The sequence below is a fragment of the Ammospiza caudacuta genome, chromosome 19 (assembly GCF_027887145.1).
Source record: "Ammospiza caudacuta isolate bAmmCau1 chromosome 19, bAmmCau1.pri, whole genome shotgun sequence".
In the NCBI taxonomy this organism is placed as follows: domain Eukaryota; kingdom Metazoa; phylum Chordata; class Aves; order Passeriformes; family Passerellidae; genus Ammospiza; species Ammospiza caudacuta.
The window spans coordinates 3,072,687-3,087,659 of record NC_080611.1 but is presented as its reverse complement, the minus strand read 5'-3'; the positions used below and the strand labels follow the sequence as shown (position 1 = coordinate 3,087,659).

General features: G+C 52.6%; 1 protein-coding gene and 4 non-coding genes across 6 annotated transcripts; 3 read left to right on the top strand and 2 right to left on the bottom strand.

Annotated features, from left to right (window-relative positions):
- The first annotated feature begins 6,259 nt into the window (after positions 1-6,259).
- Positions 6,260-6,332, top strand: TRNAR-UCG (transfer RNA arginine (anticodon UCG)). Its single transcript has one exon. It is a non-coding gene; the product is annotated as a tRNA-Arg (tRNA).
- Positions 6,333-6,568: 236 nt separating this feature from the next.
- Positions 6,569-6,641, top strand: TRNAR-CCU (transfer RNA arginine (anticodon CCU)). The gene has a single exon. It is a non-coding gene; the product is annotated as a tRNA-Arg (tRNA).
- A 2,450-nt stretch (positions 6,642-9,091) lies between these two features.
- TRNAR-CCU (transfer RNA arginine (anticodon CCU)) lies at positions 9,092-9,164 on the top strand. The gene has a single exon. It is a non-coding gene; the product is annotated as a tRNA-Arg (tRNA).
- Positions 9,165-10,199: 1,035 nt separating this feature from the next.
- Positions 10,200-10,272, bottom strand: TRNAR-UCU (transfer RNA arginine (anticodon UCU)). Its single transcript has one exon. It is a non-coding gene; the product is annotated as a tRNA-Arg (tRNA).
- Positions 10,273-10,910: 638 nt separating this feature from the next.
- Positions 10,911-13,077, bottom strand: MRPL58 (mitochondrial ribosomal protein L58). Of its 2 annotated transcripts, none has more exons than XM_058817420.1 (6): positions 12,885-13,077; positions 12,530-12,566; positions 12,340-12,399; positions 11,719-11,801; positions 11,435-11,619; positions 10,911-11,138 (listed from the first exon to the last, which is right to left on the bottom strand). In XM_058817420.1, exons 1-5 carry the CDS (start codon positions 13,047-13,049, stop codon positions 11,440-11,442), a joined length of 525 nt encoding a protein of 174 aa, XP_058673403.1. In that variant the 5' UTR covers positions 13,050-13,077; the 3' UTR covers positions 10,911-11,138; positions 11,435-11,439. The 2 variants fall into 2 exon arrangements, with proteins under 2 accessions (XP_058673403.1, XP_058673402.1); XM_058817419.1 differs by having other exon boundaries at positions 11,450-11,619.
- Between the last annotated feature and the right edge of the window lie 1,896 nt (positions 13,078-14,973).

The following is a 14,973-nucleotide window of genomic DNA, read 5'->3' as shown; positions in this document are numbered from 1 at the left end:
TCCACTTTTTCTGGATTTTGTGTTTTCTACCCATGAGCTTGTTTTGGTAGCAGGACCAAGCTCCCTGTCCTGCTGATCAAACTGAACCCTGTGAAATGCAAATGAACCTCCAATCCCTCTCTGTTGCCACGAGGGGCAGGGGATGGAGTTCTCCTGCCCTTGCAGGCAGACGCTTGCTCAGAAGTTGAATGTGTGTAGCCCTTTGAGATGCTGGAGTGTGTTTGGCAGTGATTTGTAGGTGTCTGGAGTGTCTCAGGGCTTCTACAGCCACAGGTCTGGGGCTGTTTTCTGGGCTAATTGTGATTGTTTAGGAAAAAGCCACTTCCAAGAGGAGGTAAAGAAGTATTGGTGTGTTGAGATGCACATAAAAAATTATTTTAAAATTTTTTTTAAAACAATCATGGTGCTCCTTTTCTCTTTGCCCTGGATTTCTGAATGGTGCTGATCTCACTGCAACTCACCGAAACAATAGTAAAGACTTGCACTGTTTTATTTAATAATGTGAGGTGGAATTCTTAAACACCTCCCCTCAAGATGGAAGGTGTTTACTCAAGATGGCTGATTGCCTTCTCTCATCTAAGAGAAGACAATCAGCTCCTTTTCTTTTTTGGTCATGTTTGAGGTCAGAATTACAGATAGGTAGAATGAAGGTGTTAATCCCCAGATTTTACAACTATTTTATTCAAATACCTTAGTAGCTCACAGAATACTTCAAGAACACCTGCCGTTCTACTGAACCAGAGTACAAAGCACTACACATGCAGATCTTGGGTCCTGTGGCTTTGGATTTTAATTTAATTTTATTTTATTCAGGCAACTGAACTGCAGCTCTATGAATTGACCAGGAACAAATGACAGCAGGGAGTCAGAAGCAACACAGTAGAGAACAACTGATCTGGCACTGGGCAGAGCTGATCTTCAGCTGCTCCATTTTACAAAAATCACAGCAAAAAAGAACAGGGACAGGAAGAGGTGGCTGAAGAGAAGCACCTTCTCCAGAACTGGAAGAAACTGATCCAGCTCCTGCAGCTGCCAGAGGCGCTTGGTGGGCTGCCCTTGGGCCATCTTGGGAGGGAGCAGCAGCTGGGGACCCCCCTTGGCCAGATTGTCTGGGGGTGCCTTGGGCAGCTCGTGTGGGTCTGCAGGAGCAAGGGGCAGGGTCAGCCCTGTGGGGCCACCATGGCTCACAGTGCCTGGGGCAGTTTGTCCCCGAGGAAACCCACCCTGGCTCCACCCAACATGCAGGAAAATGCCCCAAACCTCCTCTGTTGAAGGTGTTCTGGGCTGTTTTACCTTGCTGGAAGCTCCTGAGGACCTTGTCCAAGCGCCCGGATTTGCGCTGCTGGTACAACAGGAAGAAGGTGTCCAACACAGCCATGATCATGAGCAGGAAGGTGCCCAGGAAAAACACCACTGCAGAGCAACAGGAAAACAGAGAAAGCTCTGGAGAATTGGCATTTTCTTACATTCCATTGCCTGGTGGGGAACAGGGAAAGCCTAACTCCAGCAAGCTAAACAAGCTTAGCTGTTCATGACTTCAGTGTTCATGAATGTGTCTATCAACACCCAAAACCCCCCCTTAGGGCTGGTACCTGGGTGAAAATCGGGGTTTATTTGATAAAGGTGGGTACCTATGATGGGTGGTTTGTTGGAGGAAGTTGGGAGGCTGTTGTTGAGAATCACAGCCAGCATGGAGCTGCCAAGGATGATGGCAATCTGGAAGTTGATTTTCTCCTCGAGAGAGCTGGGACCAAACAGCACAGCCATGTCCAGCAAGTACAGGGCACACGTTGGGAGGATCAAGTTCAGAATGTAGAGAGTGGGTCGTCTATCCATGGAAATCTGTTGAGGAAGATGAGCAAAATTTGATGAACAGGAGATGACTCAATGTGTTGACAAATGCTGGTCCCCTAATGTAAAAAATTGTCCTGTTTTATACTGGGGGTTTTTTGGTGCCAAATCAGTGCAATATAATATGGAAGTGCTGCCATACCACATAGGTGACCACAGAAAATTCTTTGTCATCCATCATTTCCGTGAATTCCATGATGCTCACGTTGGTAAACTTCCATTCTCCATCAGTTAGGATTAAGCTCTTGCTGTCTCTTACAATCTCAGCTGGTGTCCGTCTCGTCTTCATGACAAAGTCTGTTACTGCTTGGGCAGGAGGCACAGGGGGAGGGAAGTTGAAGAATTCAGGAATTTGTTAGAGGTCAGTTATTCCTCTCCATTTCCCACCCAGCTGAGGGTGTATGCAGACAGGAAGGGGGAAGGTTTCATGCACTGCTCAAGTTTCTCAGCCCATGAGGGAGAAATTAAAAAGGTCTCTGTGAAGAGGCTTCACTGGACCTCTGGGAATGTGGATCAGAGGGGAAACATCTGTTGAATTAGGGCAGTTGTCCTTTGTGGATGGAACCGGGGAGATTTTGTGGCACCTCTGCTTAGATTTCAGCCCTCCCTGTGGGATGAACTCTAACTGCAGTTTGAATCCCTGAAACTGTCCTTTTAATGGTTGCATTTGATTCCCTTGGAAATCTTTTCCAATCTTAGAATTCTATTATTAATTTCCTCCCATTTCTGTAGCTTTCAGGTGTGTTTAAAGATCAGTCCTGCAAAATTCTATGTGAACAAGTGGCAGTTTTGCAGGAAGCCTCCTTGTCTCAGGTCTCTTGGTTTGTAGAAACCAGTCCTGGGAGGGACTTGCCACAGAACATCTGGATTGTTCCAGAGATGTTGCTGGGAAATGTGCAAGGACAGAATGGCAGCATTTTAACTCATTTTCCCTGGTCTCATAGCATTAGGGGCTGCTCAGGAGCCCAGGAGTTACCAGGGCCCATTTCACCCAGTCCTCCTCCTCCAAATTCAGCCCAGAGGTGGTCAAGCTCAGCCTGCAGCTGTACCTGGGTAGAGGAATGAAGCTATGCTCAGGTTGCACATCTGGGTGTCGAAGGGGAACTTGAAGATCACCAGACTGCACGTGAGGGTGACTTGGTAGGGCCGGGTGGAGTTGAAGGTGCCGTTGTGCATGAGCACCACGTAATTCAGCTCTGGGTCCTGCCCGTTCACTCTGCAGGGAGCAGACAGGGAGAGTAACTGAGCCTGAGATGCTGCCTGTGCCTCAGCCCCATAAAACCAGGATGGGAACACCCTGTTGGGGGGCTCTGAGCCATCACCCAGCCGTGGGAGATGCAGCAGCAAGAGAGGAAACCATGTCTGGGAGAAGGGTTCCTGAGCCCTTTGGGATCAAGGTCTGCTGTAGCTCTGCCCCTCCTGAGCACCTCCTGCCTCTCTGTCCTCTGCTTTGTGCCCTCACCAGGGCAGGGGCCCATTCCTAGCCCTGCCTCCCACTCCTCTCTCCCTCTGGAGAGCTGGTGGAGGTGCCCATCCCTCTGTCAGACCCTCAGTGCTCTGCCCTGTATCTCTCCACATACTACTAAAGGTCACTTTATTCCACAGCAGTGCTGGTTTCTGCTGCTCCCTCAGTTTTAGCTGCAGCCCAGATGGGAAATTTCAGGGGCTGTTACAGTATTACAGAGCCACTAAGTGCTTTGTATAAACTGTGGTCATCACCATTAATCTAAATTAGGAGGCTCTCGGTTACAGAGAGCTCAAGGGAACAACTTTTAGCCCTCTGAGTTTATCCCATTTCCTATAATACAACCAACAGTTTGCATCCTCTGTATTTCTGTGAAGCCAGTGGATAAAAATGAGAGGGGGACGTACCGCTCCAAGATGAAGATGGGGGGCGACCAATACGTATCCATGGGCAGAACAATTTCAGAGATGTTACAGAAATCCCAGGGGTCCCAGGTTGCAAAAGGGTTCTGCCATTCCTGAGGGAAGAAGTTGCAGGAGAGAGATGAGCTCTGGGCTGGGCACCAGACTTTGTGTTGGGCATCAGGAGAGAAATGCTCTTGAGAGACCTACCAGGTTCAGGACGAAGTAAAAACTGACTGTCTGCAGCTTTTCCACCTGGAGAAACAAAGATGTTTAGCTGATTTTCTTAGATGTATCCAATGCAGAAGCTCTTCCCTGAGCACAGACTGCAGTAATGGGGCTTGGGAAGAGAGCTCATGGCTCTTGGTCCTACGGCTGAAGGGTGGGAGCACAAAGTGCAATGGTTAGGAAAAATAATAGATAATTGTTAACATTTCCATGGCAGTGTACTGCAAATGCACTGCCCAGTTCAGGCACTGCAGGGTGTTTGCAGCCTCCTGCTAAGCAGGCTGCTTGTCTGGATGTGACTTCTGGAAGGAGTGGGAGAAAATACTCCACATCTTCCAAAAGTGCTTTCCAACAGCAGAAAGCTGAAGTGGAAGGGGCTGATTCTCACCCCTGTGGACTTGCTGTCAGAAGACTCAAACCCTGGTCTAGTAATAGCCCAGTTTCCTGTTGTAAAAACTCATTTTGGGTCCTTACCACAGAGAGAATTGACACCAGAAAGAAATCCACCTTCACTTCCACAGGCTCCTTCAGGTTTATCTTGGGCAGGATGTATGTGTGCAGCTTGTCATGAGAGGAGATGTTCAGGTAGTCAACAATGTCATAGTAGGTGCAGAGGTACTTTGGGGCAGCCCCTGCTGGAAAGAAAATCCCACTTGAAACACAAAAACATCAGGCAACCTGTGAGGATGCATCAAAAAAGAAAGGGTGTGGAGCTGTGGATGTGAAAAACATCATTAACACACAAAAATCCCTTCTCACACAGATGAGAACAGAACTCCTCGAAGGTTTTCAATCCCCCTTGCACTTACCTGTCCCAAGAGAAAAGGTGAGGATGGCTACAAAAACTCCCTGCATCATCTCCTGCTTCCAATTTAGGAGGAGAGTGGTGCCGTGAGTCTTATGAGCCGGTCCAGGACACGTCATTTGTTATGTGGAACTTGATTTGATATTTATTAATGAGGGATGGATTTTTGTAAACACATTTTATCTGCTAGGGGGAAGAATTTGCTAATGGTTTGATGCACTCAGCTGGCTCTTGGGAGTAGCCTTTAGTTGTGGTCAAGGGAAAATAAGGTCATTAAAAAAAAGAATCCAACAATTTGAGGGAGAGGAAAAGAAAGGGACGATCCCCACAAAGAAAAGGCAAAGAGCCAGAGCTACTCAGTAGCAAATTTAGTCTCATTTACAGGGCTGAGGGTTTGCTGCAACCCCAGGAAAGGACCAGGGATGAGTGGTTGTGTGACTGAGGGCTGTGGGGGAGGCTGCGCTCCTTGGAGCCCTGTCCTGCTTTCCAGTAGACCACACTGTGTCATTTCCCACTGAGCTCTCCATGGATTTTCTGCTTCTGCCTCCTTGCTGATCTCCCATGCTCCTTTTGTTCTTTTCTGAGTCCTCACAGTTAAGATGAAGGGCTCAGAGACTTCTGGGGTTTTTTAATGTATCTGTGTATTCCTCTGCTGCCCTCCTCTCCATCTCTGCCTTTTTTTTTTTTTTTTCTGCTGTCATCCCAGTGATCCTTGTGGGTCTCTTCCAACCCAGGATATTCCATGATTCTGTGATCCTGTAAATGGCTCCAGGGCAGCAATTGCAATCAGTAATTCCCACACTTGATTCCCCCTCTGGCAGCAGAATTCCCCATGGCAGCGGATGGTCCCTCCCAGCCGTGTCCCCTGCCATGTTCCCTGTCCCCCTCGCATGCCGGTGTCCCCCGCGGTGTTCCCCGGTGTGTCCCCGGTCCCCTGTCCCCCACGGTGTCCCCCGGTGTGTATTTCCCCGGTCACGTGTCCCGCGGTGTGTTCCCCGGTGTGTATTTCCCCGGTCCCCTGTCCCCCTCGGTGTCCCCCGGTGTCTCGCCGGTCCCGTGTCCCCCGGTGTGTATTTCCCCGGTGCCGTGTCCCCGGTGTGTATTTGCCCGGTGTGTATTTGCCCGGTGCCGTGTCCGGCGCGGTGTGTATTTGCCCGGTGTGTATTTGCCCGGTGCCGTGTCCCCGGTGTGTATTTGCCCGGTGTGTATTTGCCCGGTGTGTATTTGCCCGGTGCCGTGTCCCCCGGTGTGTATTTGCCCGGTGTGTATTTGCCCGGTGCCGTGTCCCCGGTGTGTATTTGCCCGGTGTGTCCCCGGTGTGTATTTGCCCGGTGCCGTGTCCCCGGTGTGTATTTGCCCGGTGTGTATTTGCCCGGTGCCGTGTCCCCGGTGTGTATTTCCCCGGTGCCGCGTCCCCCACGGTCTCTGCCCGGGGCTCCGGCGGTGCCCGGGAGGGGCACGGGGGCGCTGCCGACGCTTGGCAGCATCACTGGGGGCTTCTGTCGCAGCGACCGCGTGGCCTAATGGATAAGGCGTCTGACTTCGGATCAGAAGATTGAGGGTTCGAGTCCCTTCGTGGTCGGCCTTTTTCCCCCCCTCCCGCCCTCCTCTTTTAAATCATCCTTTTCCCGTTTCTCCGCTCGCATCTTTGCCCCTCGAGGGGCGGAGGGAACACGCGAGCTCGGGCTGGGTGCGGCGCTGCCGGAGCGGCCCCGGCCCAGCCCCGCGGTGCCCCCGGCCCGGCCCGAGGGTCCCTGGGCCGCCCCCTCAGCGCGGGGTCGGGGCCGTTCCCGCGGGCCGGGGCGCGCGCCCTGCGCAGCCCCAGTGGCCTAATGGATAAGGCACTGGCCTCCTAAGCCAGGGATTGTGGGTTCGAGTCCCACCTGGGGTGAGCTCTCCGTTTTGCCCCTGCTAGCCCCGTTTCCTTGCTCTTTCTCCCCGTTTCAGCGCCGCCGCGTCTCCTCCTCCTCCTCCCTCTGCGGCCGCTGGCTGTTGCCGCTTGGTGGGAACATGTTCCCCAACGCCCTGCCCGAGCACGGCCCGGGACACGGAACCTGATGTGGAGAAAGACCAAAGAGCGAGGTCGGGGTGGTCCATTATGTGTTTTGGGCCAGCGAAGTCCCCGTGGCAGCTCCGGGCTCTCTCCGTGGGCCAGGAGCCGCTGTTGATGGGATGCTGTGACTCTGTTCCCGGCCTGTGGCCCCTGTTTAGATTTCACAGAAAAGGGAAACAACGAGGAGCTGCTACAAACTGCACCAGGCGTGGGTGCAAAGGTGGATGCTTTGTGTGATAAGTTGTGTGGTCCCAGAGCTCAGGTGAGGCTGTGATCAAGGGGATAACAACCAGGACCCGAGGGTGAGAGAAGAGGTGTTAATGAAAGGCTGATTTTTGTAGGGATTAGCGAAAGGATGGCACTGGCCAGGTCATGGACATCCTTCAAGGTGTCCCGGAGGGCACCAAAGCAGAGCAGTTGCAGTTGTTTAATTACCTTTGTCTGGGCAGAGCTGGGTTTTTCTTGAATTTCAGCTGCATTTTCCCTTGTTTTTAGGGAATTTCAGCTACATTTTTCTCTCCTTCCTGTATAATCAGCTGCACCCGAGCCCCAGCAAAAATCCCATTGATGCTGGTTCACGTCCACCTTGTGTGGGGAGCCTCTTCCTGGAGCAGAACAAGCTGGGATGTTGGGAATCTTTACTCCACCAGAAACCACGTCTGCATGAGGGGCTGGGCAGGGGGGTCACAGCGCTCGGCTGTGCTGCCCTGGGACCAAAGTCCTCCCCTTTGGTAATAATGCCTTTGGGATAATGCCCTCTCAGATTTGTGGCATTAAAAATCTCCCTGGAGGGTCTTTTCCTGTGGAGTTAATGCATATTAAAGGCAGCTGTGGTCAGGGTGATGCCACACCAGTAAAACACAAAGTGAAGTTTCTTTTTAAGTTGTTTTTCTCTCTTAGGTTTGGGAGGCTCTGCTGCCTGGAAAGCAACGAACCTACCCAAGCCCTGGGCACTGATCACCAATTAAAATACCTTCCTGGGGTGGGCTTCAGGAAACTTTTTCGGGATTAGATGAGAAACACAGGTTTTGGGGAGAGTGGCTGCAGCAGGAGGAGGACAAACAGGGGGTTAATGAGGCCCGTGGTGTTTTTTCCAGTATTGTTACAGCGTTCTGCTCTAGTGGTGCCTGTCACTGGTGGCACAGACGCTGTGACCGTCACATCTACAGTGACAGTGACCTGTTGGCACACGGGGTCGCAGAGGAGAGGGGCCTCTATCACCAGGGGTGGGTCGGTAGAGCCAGCCGCGCTTCCAGGAGCGGTGGAGAGTGGGGGATGCCCTGGGTGAATGTGGGGGATGCCCAGGGGGTGCCGGGGGACACCCGGGGAGCCCCCAGCGCGTGACACTACTAGAGACCCCCTTCGGTCGGTGAGCACGTGGCCTGATGGATAAGGCGTCTGACTTCGGATCCGAAGATTGAGGGTTTGAGTCCCTTTGTGGTGGTTTTAGAGCCACCGGCTGTACTCGATACATAATTCAATTTCACGGTGGGGGATTTTGCGCGGCTCGCCGGCGTGGGGATTGAGCTGGCTAAAGCGCCAGAAAATGTGCCTGTAGAAGAGCCAGATTGAGGTGATTTAAAGTGAAATTTTCTCCGGGAATAGGGGGGAATTTATACCTGTCGGGGGAGGATGAACTGCGGCTTGGAACAGGCTGCCAGTGGGGTTTGACGCCACCTACGGTCGGTTCTTGTGAAGATGGAAGGGCTGAGACGAGAAAGGCTGTTTTCTCGTACTGGTAGGAGAGTTAATGGGGGGCTCGGGGGAGGATTATCACTTCGGTGGGTGTTTCGGTGGGAAATATCAACCCAGTGCCCACCCTTGTGAGTGCAGGGCGCCGTGGGATCCAGCAGGAGTAATAGGCGTTTAAATCTCTATTAACTCAACCGGGACTCGAACCCACCATGTTTTCGGGGACCCCTCCTTACAAAACCACCGCTTTGTCCACTCGGCCACAGCAGCTGCGTTGCACTCCGCTCCCCGCGCCGCCTCCGCGGGGTCCGGGCGGGTTCGGGGCCCCAAACCGGCCCCGCCAGCTCCCGGGGGCCGAGGGCGCCGCGCGGGGATCTCATCCCGCCACATCCCCACCTCGCGGTGGCGTTTCTGAGCCGCGCCGGGAGCTGCGGGAGATGGGGGGGGCGGGGAGCGGGGCCTCGCTGTGGGGACTGTTTGGACCGGGGTGATCCCGGAAATCCCGAACGGAACCCCCCGTCCCCACCCACAGCAGCCGCACGCCCGCCTGGCCAGCAGAGAGTTAAGTGACGGCACCCGGAGCCCTGTATTGCACGGCCCCAGTGGCCTAATGGATAAGGCACTGGCCTCCTAAGCCAGGGATTGTGGGTTCGAGTCCCATCTGGGGTGACTCTTTTCGCTGCGGCGGGGCCGGGGCTCTCCCGCGGAAACTCCGCATCCCTCGGTTCTTCCGCGGGGGGCGCGTGATGCTCTCTCCCCGCAGCCCGGGCGGGGGTTCCCTGCTCTCCATCTTGCCCCTCTTGGGGTCGGTCAGACGTTTTTCGTGGTCTTAAACCAGCCGCAGCCTCGCACTCTGCTTTTAATCCCTGAAATTCCCGCCTCCTCCTCGCCCCGGTGCCACCTGCTCGTTCAGGGCTTCATGCCTGTGCTTGAACCAAAGTTCTTGAAATCGGTGGGAAAAGAGCCCCAAGCAGCGGGTGATCGTGGCTGCAAGGTCTCCTGGGGATGGGGAGGCTGGGTTGAGGCTGGTTCTGTCCTGGATGGTGATGGTGGGAGGACGTTCAGTGTCACAAAAACATCGGAGTCAGCGACATCCCCGTGTTTGTAAAGGGAGGGCACAGCACGGAGCTTCAGACACCTGCACCTGTGAGAGGGGCGCTGGCAGGGACCCCCTCCCACGCTCAGGGAAGAAGGGGATTCACCATCCCTGGAAGTGCTCAAACCGGGTGTGGATGTGGTATTTGGGGACATGGTTTGATGGTGAAACTGGCAGTACTGGGTTGGACTGGATAAATCTTAGAGGTTCTTTCCACCCTGAATGATTCAGTGATCCCTTGCAGAAAAGCTTGCGGTGGGGGAAAATGTGAGAGGAGGTGAAGTGTGAAATGCTCCTGGTGCTGAGCAGGGGTGCAGAGACCAGGGCAGGGCTTCCTGGCATGTCAGAATGCAGAGACCAGGGCAGGGCTTCCTGGCATGTCAGAATGCATTGGGAGTGCTCCTGCATCCCCCCCACCATTGCATTTTGGGGAGGATCTGCACTTTGAATGCTGTTTGCAGATGGAAATATTCTGTCAGGGGGAGCTCAAAGCTCCACTTCCAAAGGCAATGCAGCAGAGCCGTGATACCTCCATGTGCCCAACATTAACCTTAGGGATGACTTCCCTCTCTTATTTGGGGTTTTCCCAAAATAGATTCACTGCTCCCCACCCCAGGTGGGACTCGAACCCACAATCCCTGACTTAGAAGGCCAGTGCCTTATCCATTAGGCCACTGGGACCCAGCAAAACATCAAAAAAGGGATAATTTTGATTTCTTTGAGCCGCACAGTAATTGCACTTGGCAGTGGTGAACACATCACACCACAGAGCTTCATTCTCCTTAAACAGGGTCCACTAAGGCGCCTGGAGGATTCATCCAAAGGATTCTGGTGTCCCACTTCAAAGGCCAGAAGCTTCCTGCACTCACAGGTGGGTTCTGTCTCCTACTGTTGAGATTTCTGCCAAATTCCTGATGTGGCTTTAGCTTAACTAAATTATGTACTTTGGTTAGACAAAAATCAACAAAAGGAATAAAGATGAAAGGAAGGAAATAGAAGGAAAGAAACAGGGGATACTCTAAGGGATAGACTTAATGATCCTTGAGGTCTTTTCCAAACTTAATGCTTTAAGATTCTACTTTCTATGTAGATGTGTTGTTGAGACTACTTTTTCTCTTCCCTTTCTTTCCCCAAAAATCTAGAGTAGCTTTGTGCTCAGCAGAAGAGGGTGCTCTGATGGAGCAAAGGCTGCTTGAAGAACACGAAGAATGTTTAAAAACAGGAGTGGCTGACAAAAATCAGAAGTTTTAGGTCCTCTCAAATGTGAACAATAGTTATTCTGAAAAATTATTCACAAGCCATCACAGTGTGTCACTGGCTACAAAAGAAGATGTTAAATATGTTTATTTACACTTTCAGGCCATTTTTATTCAATCCAGCTCATGAGTTCAGCATCATTAACAGCTGCCAACACCACTTCTTTAGGAAGATGGAATGCCAAGGGCTTGGATCTCTGCTGTTCTCAGTCGAAATCTGCCTTCCTGCTCTGTTTTATAGTTGAGTGTATTTTTTTCTGTCGTAGCCGTTCACGGTTCATTTTTTCCACCCTAAAACAAAACCAAAAGATCCCTCCGTGTACAAAGAAAGCATTTAAATATTCAACTTTTGAGATCTGATGAGCCAACAAACATCCTCAGATAGAAAAAAAAAACAGATAGAAAAAAAAAAACAGTCCCTGTTCTGGGACTGTTAAAATCTAAGCAGTTAAAATCTAATGGATCAGTGATACTCCTTAAAAAAGGAGATTTAAAGGAGTATGACCTTTAAAATGGTTGAAAAATCCTACAAACTAAATTGTGCAATGTGATAGCCCAAACCCAAATAAAGAGCATTTTAATGATACCTCATTTAAAGATACCTCTCTATGAGTTTCTGTGCTGTCTCCTTAGACACCACCCTGGGTTTCTCGATGGCCTCCGTGACCATGGCCCGGATTTTCTCCAGACAAATCGCCAGATTCCTCATCTGGTAGCGACTCTCCTCCGAGGTCACAATCAGCTCACCAGCCCGGTTTATCTTATTCCTGTGCTGAGGGATGGGAAAACACAACGTGAGCACTGAAACCTCGCTGGAACTGCCACGTTCTGACACTGAGACAGTGAAACCATGGAAGGGGAGGGTTGGTACCATCAGAGCCATTTTTTGTCTCACAGCTTCGGGAATCCAGTCGGCCGATGCCAGGTGGAACCGAACCTCTGCCTTGGAATTCACTGGGAGGAAAAACAGGGTCTTTGTTTCCATGTCACAGCCTGCCTTCCTCAGATCTGTGAGGTAATTCAGCCTGATCTCTGCTGGCTTTCAACATGGGATGATTCCATGATGAATTTCCTGAAAGGTCACAATTCTTTTCTTGCTGTGTTTTTATACATCACTCTACAAGACAAACTTGTACCTGTCGTGGTATTTGCCTTTCTAGATACCACAGAATTTATTGCCAGCCGCTGCCTACCTCATTTTTAATGGTAGAACAGGCAGTATTTTATGTTTATTTGAATTAAGCTGAGAATTTATTGCAGAGTGAACTTTCAGAATCCAGTTGGCTGTTATATTTGATCTATGGATAGAGATGGTGTCCCTTGTGGCATCTGTAGCAGGAATGATCCCTGTAAGTGTTCCTAGGAGCATCCAATGTGTTATCTCTGGTCTCCAGCACTCTGAAGACTCAGAAGCTGTGTTCAATATTTTGCCACATGGTACAGAAAAACAACCGAAAATGGTGATTTTTCTAAGAGAGAAGCTGTTCCTCACCTTTATTAACGTTCTGCCCGCCGGGGCCGCTGCTCCGGCTGTAGGACACGGTCAGGCGAGCTGCAAGAGAGGGGCAGGGGCTGAGCCGGGACGGGGCCGAGCCGGGACGGGGCCGAGCTCGGAGCACGGACTCGGTGCCCGGGGGGGTGCCCGGCTCCCGGCACGGGTGTGCGGGGCGGGGGGGCCTCACCCATGGGGATGTCGAGGGCGGGCGGCTGCGGCTCCTCCTGGAAGAGACAACGGGGGCGGTGTCGGGAGGCCCGGGGGTCTGGGGGCATCCCGGGGTCCCTGCGGCCCCTCGGCTGACCGGGCCCCGGGGACACCGCCGGCGGCCCCACCCACTCCGCCCCCCCACGCTTCCACCACGGCCAAGGCAGCCCTAAAAGCCCCGCCCCCAATGTAACCACGCCCACCAAACAGGCACCGCCCCTTTCAAGACCCCGCCTATCCGATGAAATAAACCACGCCGGCAGCTGTCAATCGAAACTAAACCCCGCCCAGACGTCGTCCCTCGCCCTCTTCCTCTTTCCCCCCGCCCCTCTGACCGTCGTGCGGGCGGCGGTTCCGTCCTGCTGCGGAGGGTACAGCTTGTCCAGGCTGTGGGAGCTCCGGTACTCGGTGCCGGCGGCGGGCCGCTGCGAGAACCGGGCACACAGCAGCGCCAGCCCCGCCCGCGGCCGACACAGGCCCCGCAGCGTGTGCGCCGCCATGTTGGCCGCCGCGGTGCTCTCCCGTCCGGCGTCCCCGCGGAAACGGCGGCCGCGCGCTGCGTTCCGGGGCGGGGCGGAGGGAGCGAGGGCGCGATTTAGGGGGATAAAGGGGCTCTTTTGGGGCTGTGGGATGGAGCTTGAGCGTGTGGTGTCCGTGCTGGGGGTCTGTGGGGTGCGGAGGGGTCTGCAGCACTAATGGGGGGTGCCAGGAGAGGGGGATGCGGGGTGTCCTGGGGGCACCGCGGGGCCGTGAGGGAGGTCAGGGGTGCCTGTGGGGTCTGTGCGCCCCAGACCTGCGCGGTGGCCAGCGCTGAAAATGAAAATACATCCCGCTTTTTAATGTTTTGTGTCATTTTTGCACCTGGAGTGCTTCAGTTTTCACATTTTTATCCTCTCAAGAGCGCTAAAGAGTTACATGCAAACACACACGTATATATACGCAATTATTTCTTTGAATGCTGACATAGCAGCGGTGGATGTAGGATGCAGGGGAGTGAAGCAGTTGTGGAAATCCTTCAGCTTTTGCTCTTGTTGGAGCTGCCAGGCTGGCTTGGCAAGAAGGGTTTGCGTTCCAGAGGGGCAGGGATTGCTATTCCTGGCAGCAGGAAAATGCATAGGCAGGGATGGGCTGTCATTTGCTCTGGTGTTTTGACAGGAGCTGACAATCTCGTATTTAAAACTGTGGATGAAGCCAAAATGGGTGTTCAGAAGCCGATGCAGACTGTGTGACTGATCTGAGCCGAGTTCCATCCAGATAATGCGTTTAAAGTCAGGGAACTCAATCCTCTGGAGGGAGCAAGTCCTGGACATGGATGGTTCTCTGCCCTGGCTGCAGCTGAGCAGCCCAGGGCCACAGAGGGCTCCTCCCTTCGCTTTAATTGAGCTTCAGAATCCCGGAGTTCTGCTCCACTGCCCTTGTCCAAACTCAGCTGGAAACAAAGTGCTTGAAGGAAAAAACCCAGAGCTGTCAGAGGCAAACTGTGCCATCTGGTGCCCTTAATTTCTAACAGGGAACAGGTAAATATTTGTGATTTGTAGCCAGAGGGATGGGTACAATACTCAAGGCAGGATGACTCATTTACCAGCTGTTGTCAAACGTGTCTGGTGGTGGTTGTGCAGGAACACCCTCCAAGGACAGTGCCTCAGAGGGGCTGGGAAAGGAGCTGGAAGGTCACACAGGTGAAGCCAGGTCAATCTAAAAGGACATTTGTCGGGTTTTGCTTCATTCCCACGCTGTGTTGGAAATGAACACTTCATTCCCACTCTGGCCAGAGAGCCTTGGTAAAAAGCTGGGTGATCTCTGCTTGGGTGGTTGGAAACTGCTCTCCCTGTCAGGCAGGGCTTGGGATGGCAAAGTCTGACTTTGGTGTGAGCCAAGAGAGCCAAACCTTTGGCATTCCTGCTTGAGAAATGAACTGCTTTGTCCCTGGTCCTGGCTGAGGAAGCCACCTCAGCCCCTTGGTGGTCACTGGAGAGCAAAAGCTGTCAGGAGCCATCCCAGAAACCTGAGGGGAGGGCTGAGGAGTCCAAGGACGCAGTCACTCCCTGTGTGAGTGAGGGTGCAGGCTGTTAACGTGTGAGCAAAGTCCCTCCGGGCTTTCAGGGGCCTTCCAGAAGGTCTCAGTTGCTGTAGGAAAGGGAAGATGCTGAATCCTTCCTGTGGGGAGCTCGAGCTCTGAAAATCCTTGAATTTGTGCTTCAAGTGGCCCCTCCCTGTTTATAACAGCAGGTTATAACCCTTCTGAAGTGTTATTCCAGTGAGAAGCCAGGCCAGATCTGATGGAACTGCACGTGTCTAAATGCCAGCTTTCAAATTCAGCGTGCAACCACACAGTTGACAAGCTGTGCCCTTATTATCTTAATGCTGTGAGCTGAGTAATGTCACTGATTTTGCCAAATTCTGAAATTAAGGACTATTTCCTGT

Coding starts and splice junctions, on each gene's coding strand:
- MRPL58 (XM_058817419.1), bottom strand. CDS start 13,049: ATGGCGGCGCACACGCTGCGGGGCCTGTGTCGGCCGCGGGCGGGGCTG. Junction 12,400..12,529: donor CGCCCTCGACATCCCCATGG/GTGAGGCCCCCC, acceptor CCTCTCTTGCAG/CTCGCCTGACCGTGTCCTAC. Junction 11,620..11,718: donor GACAAAAAATGGCTCTGATG/GTACCAACCCTC, acceptor CCCATCCCTCAG/CACAGGAATAAGATAAACCG.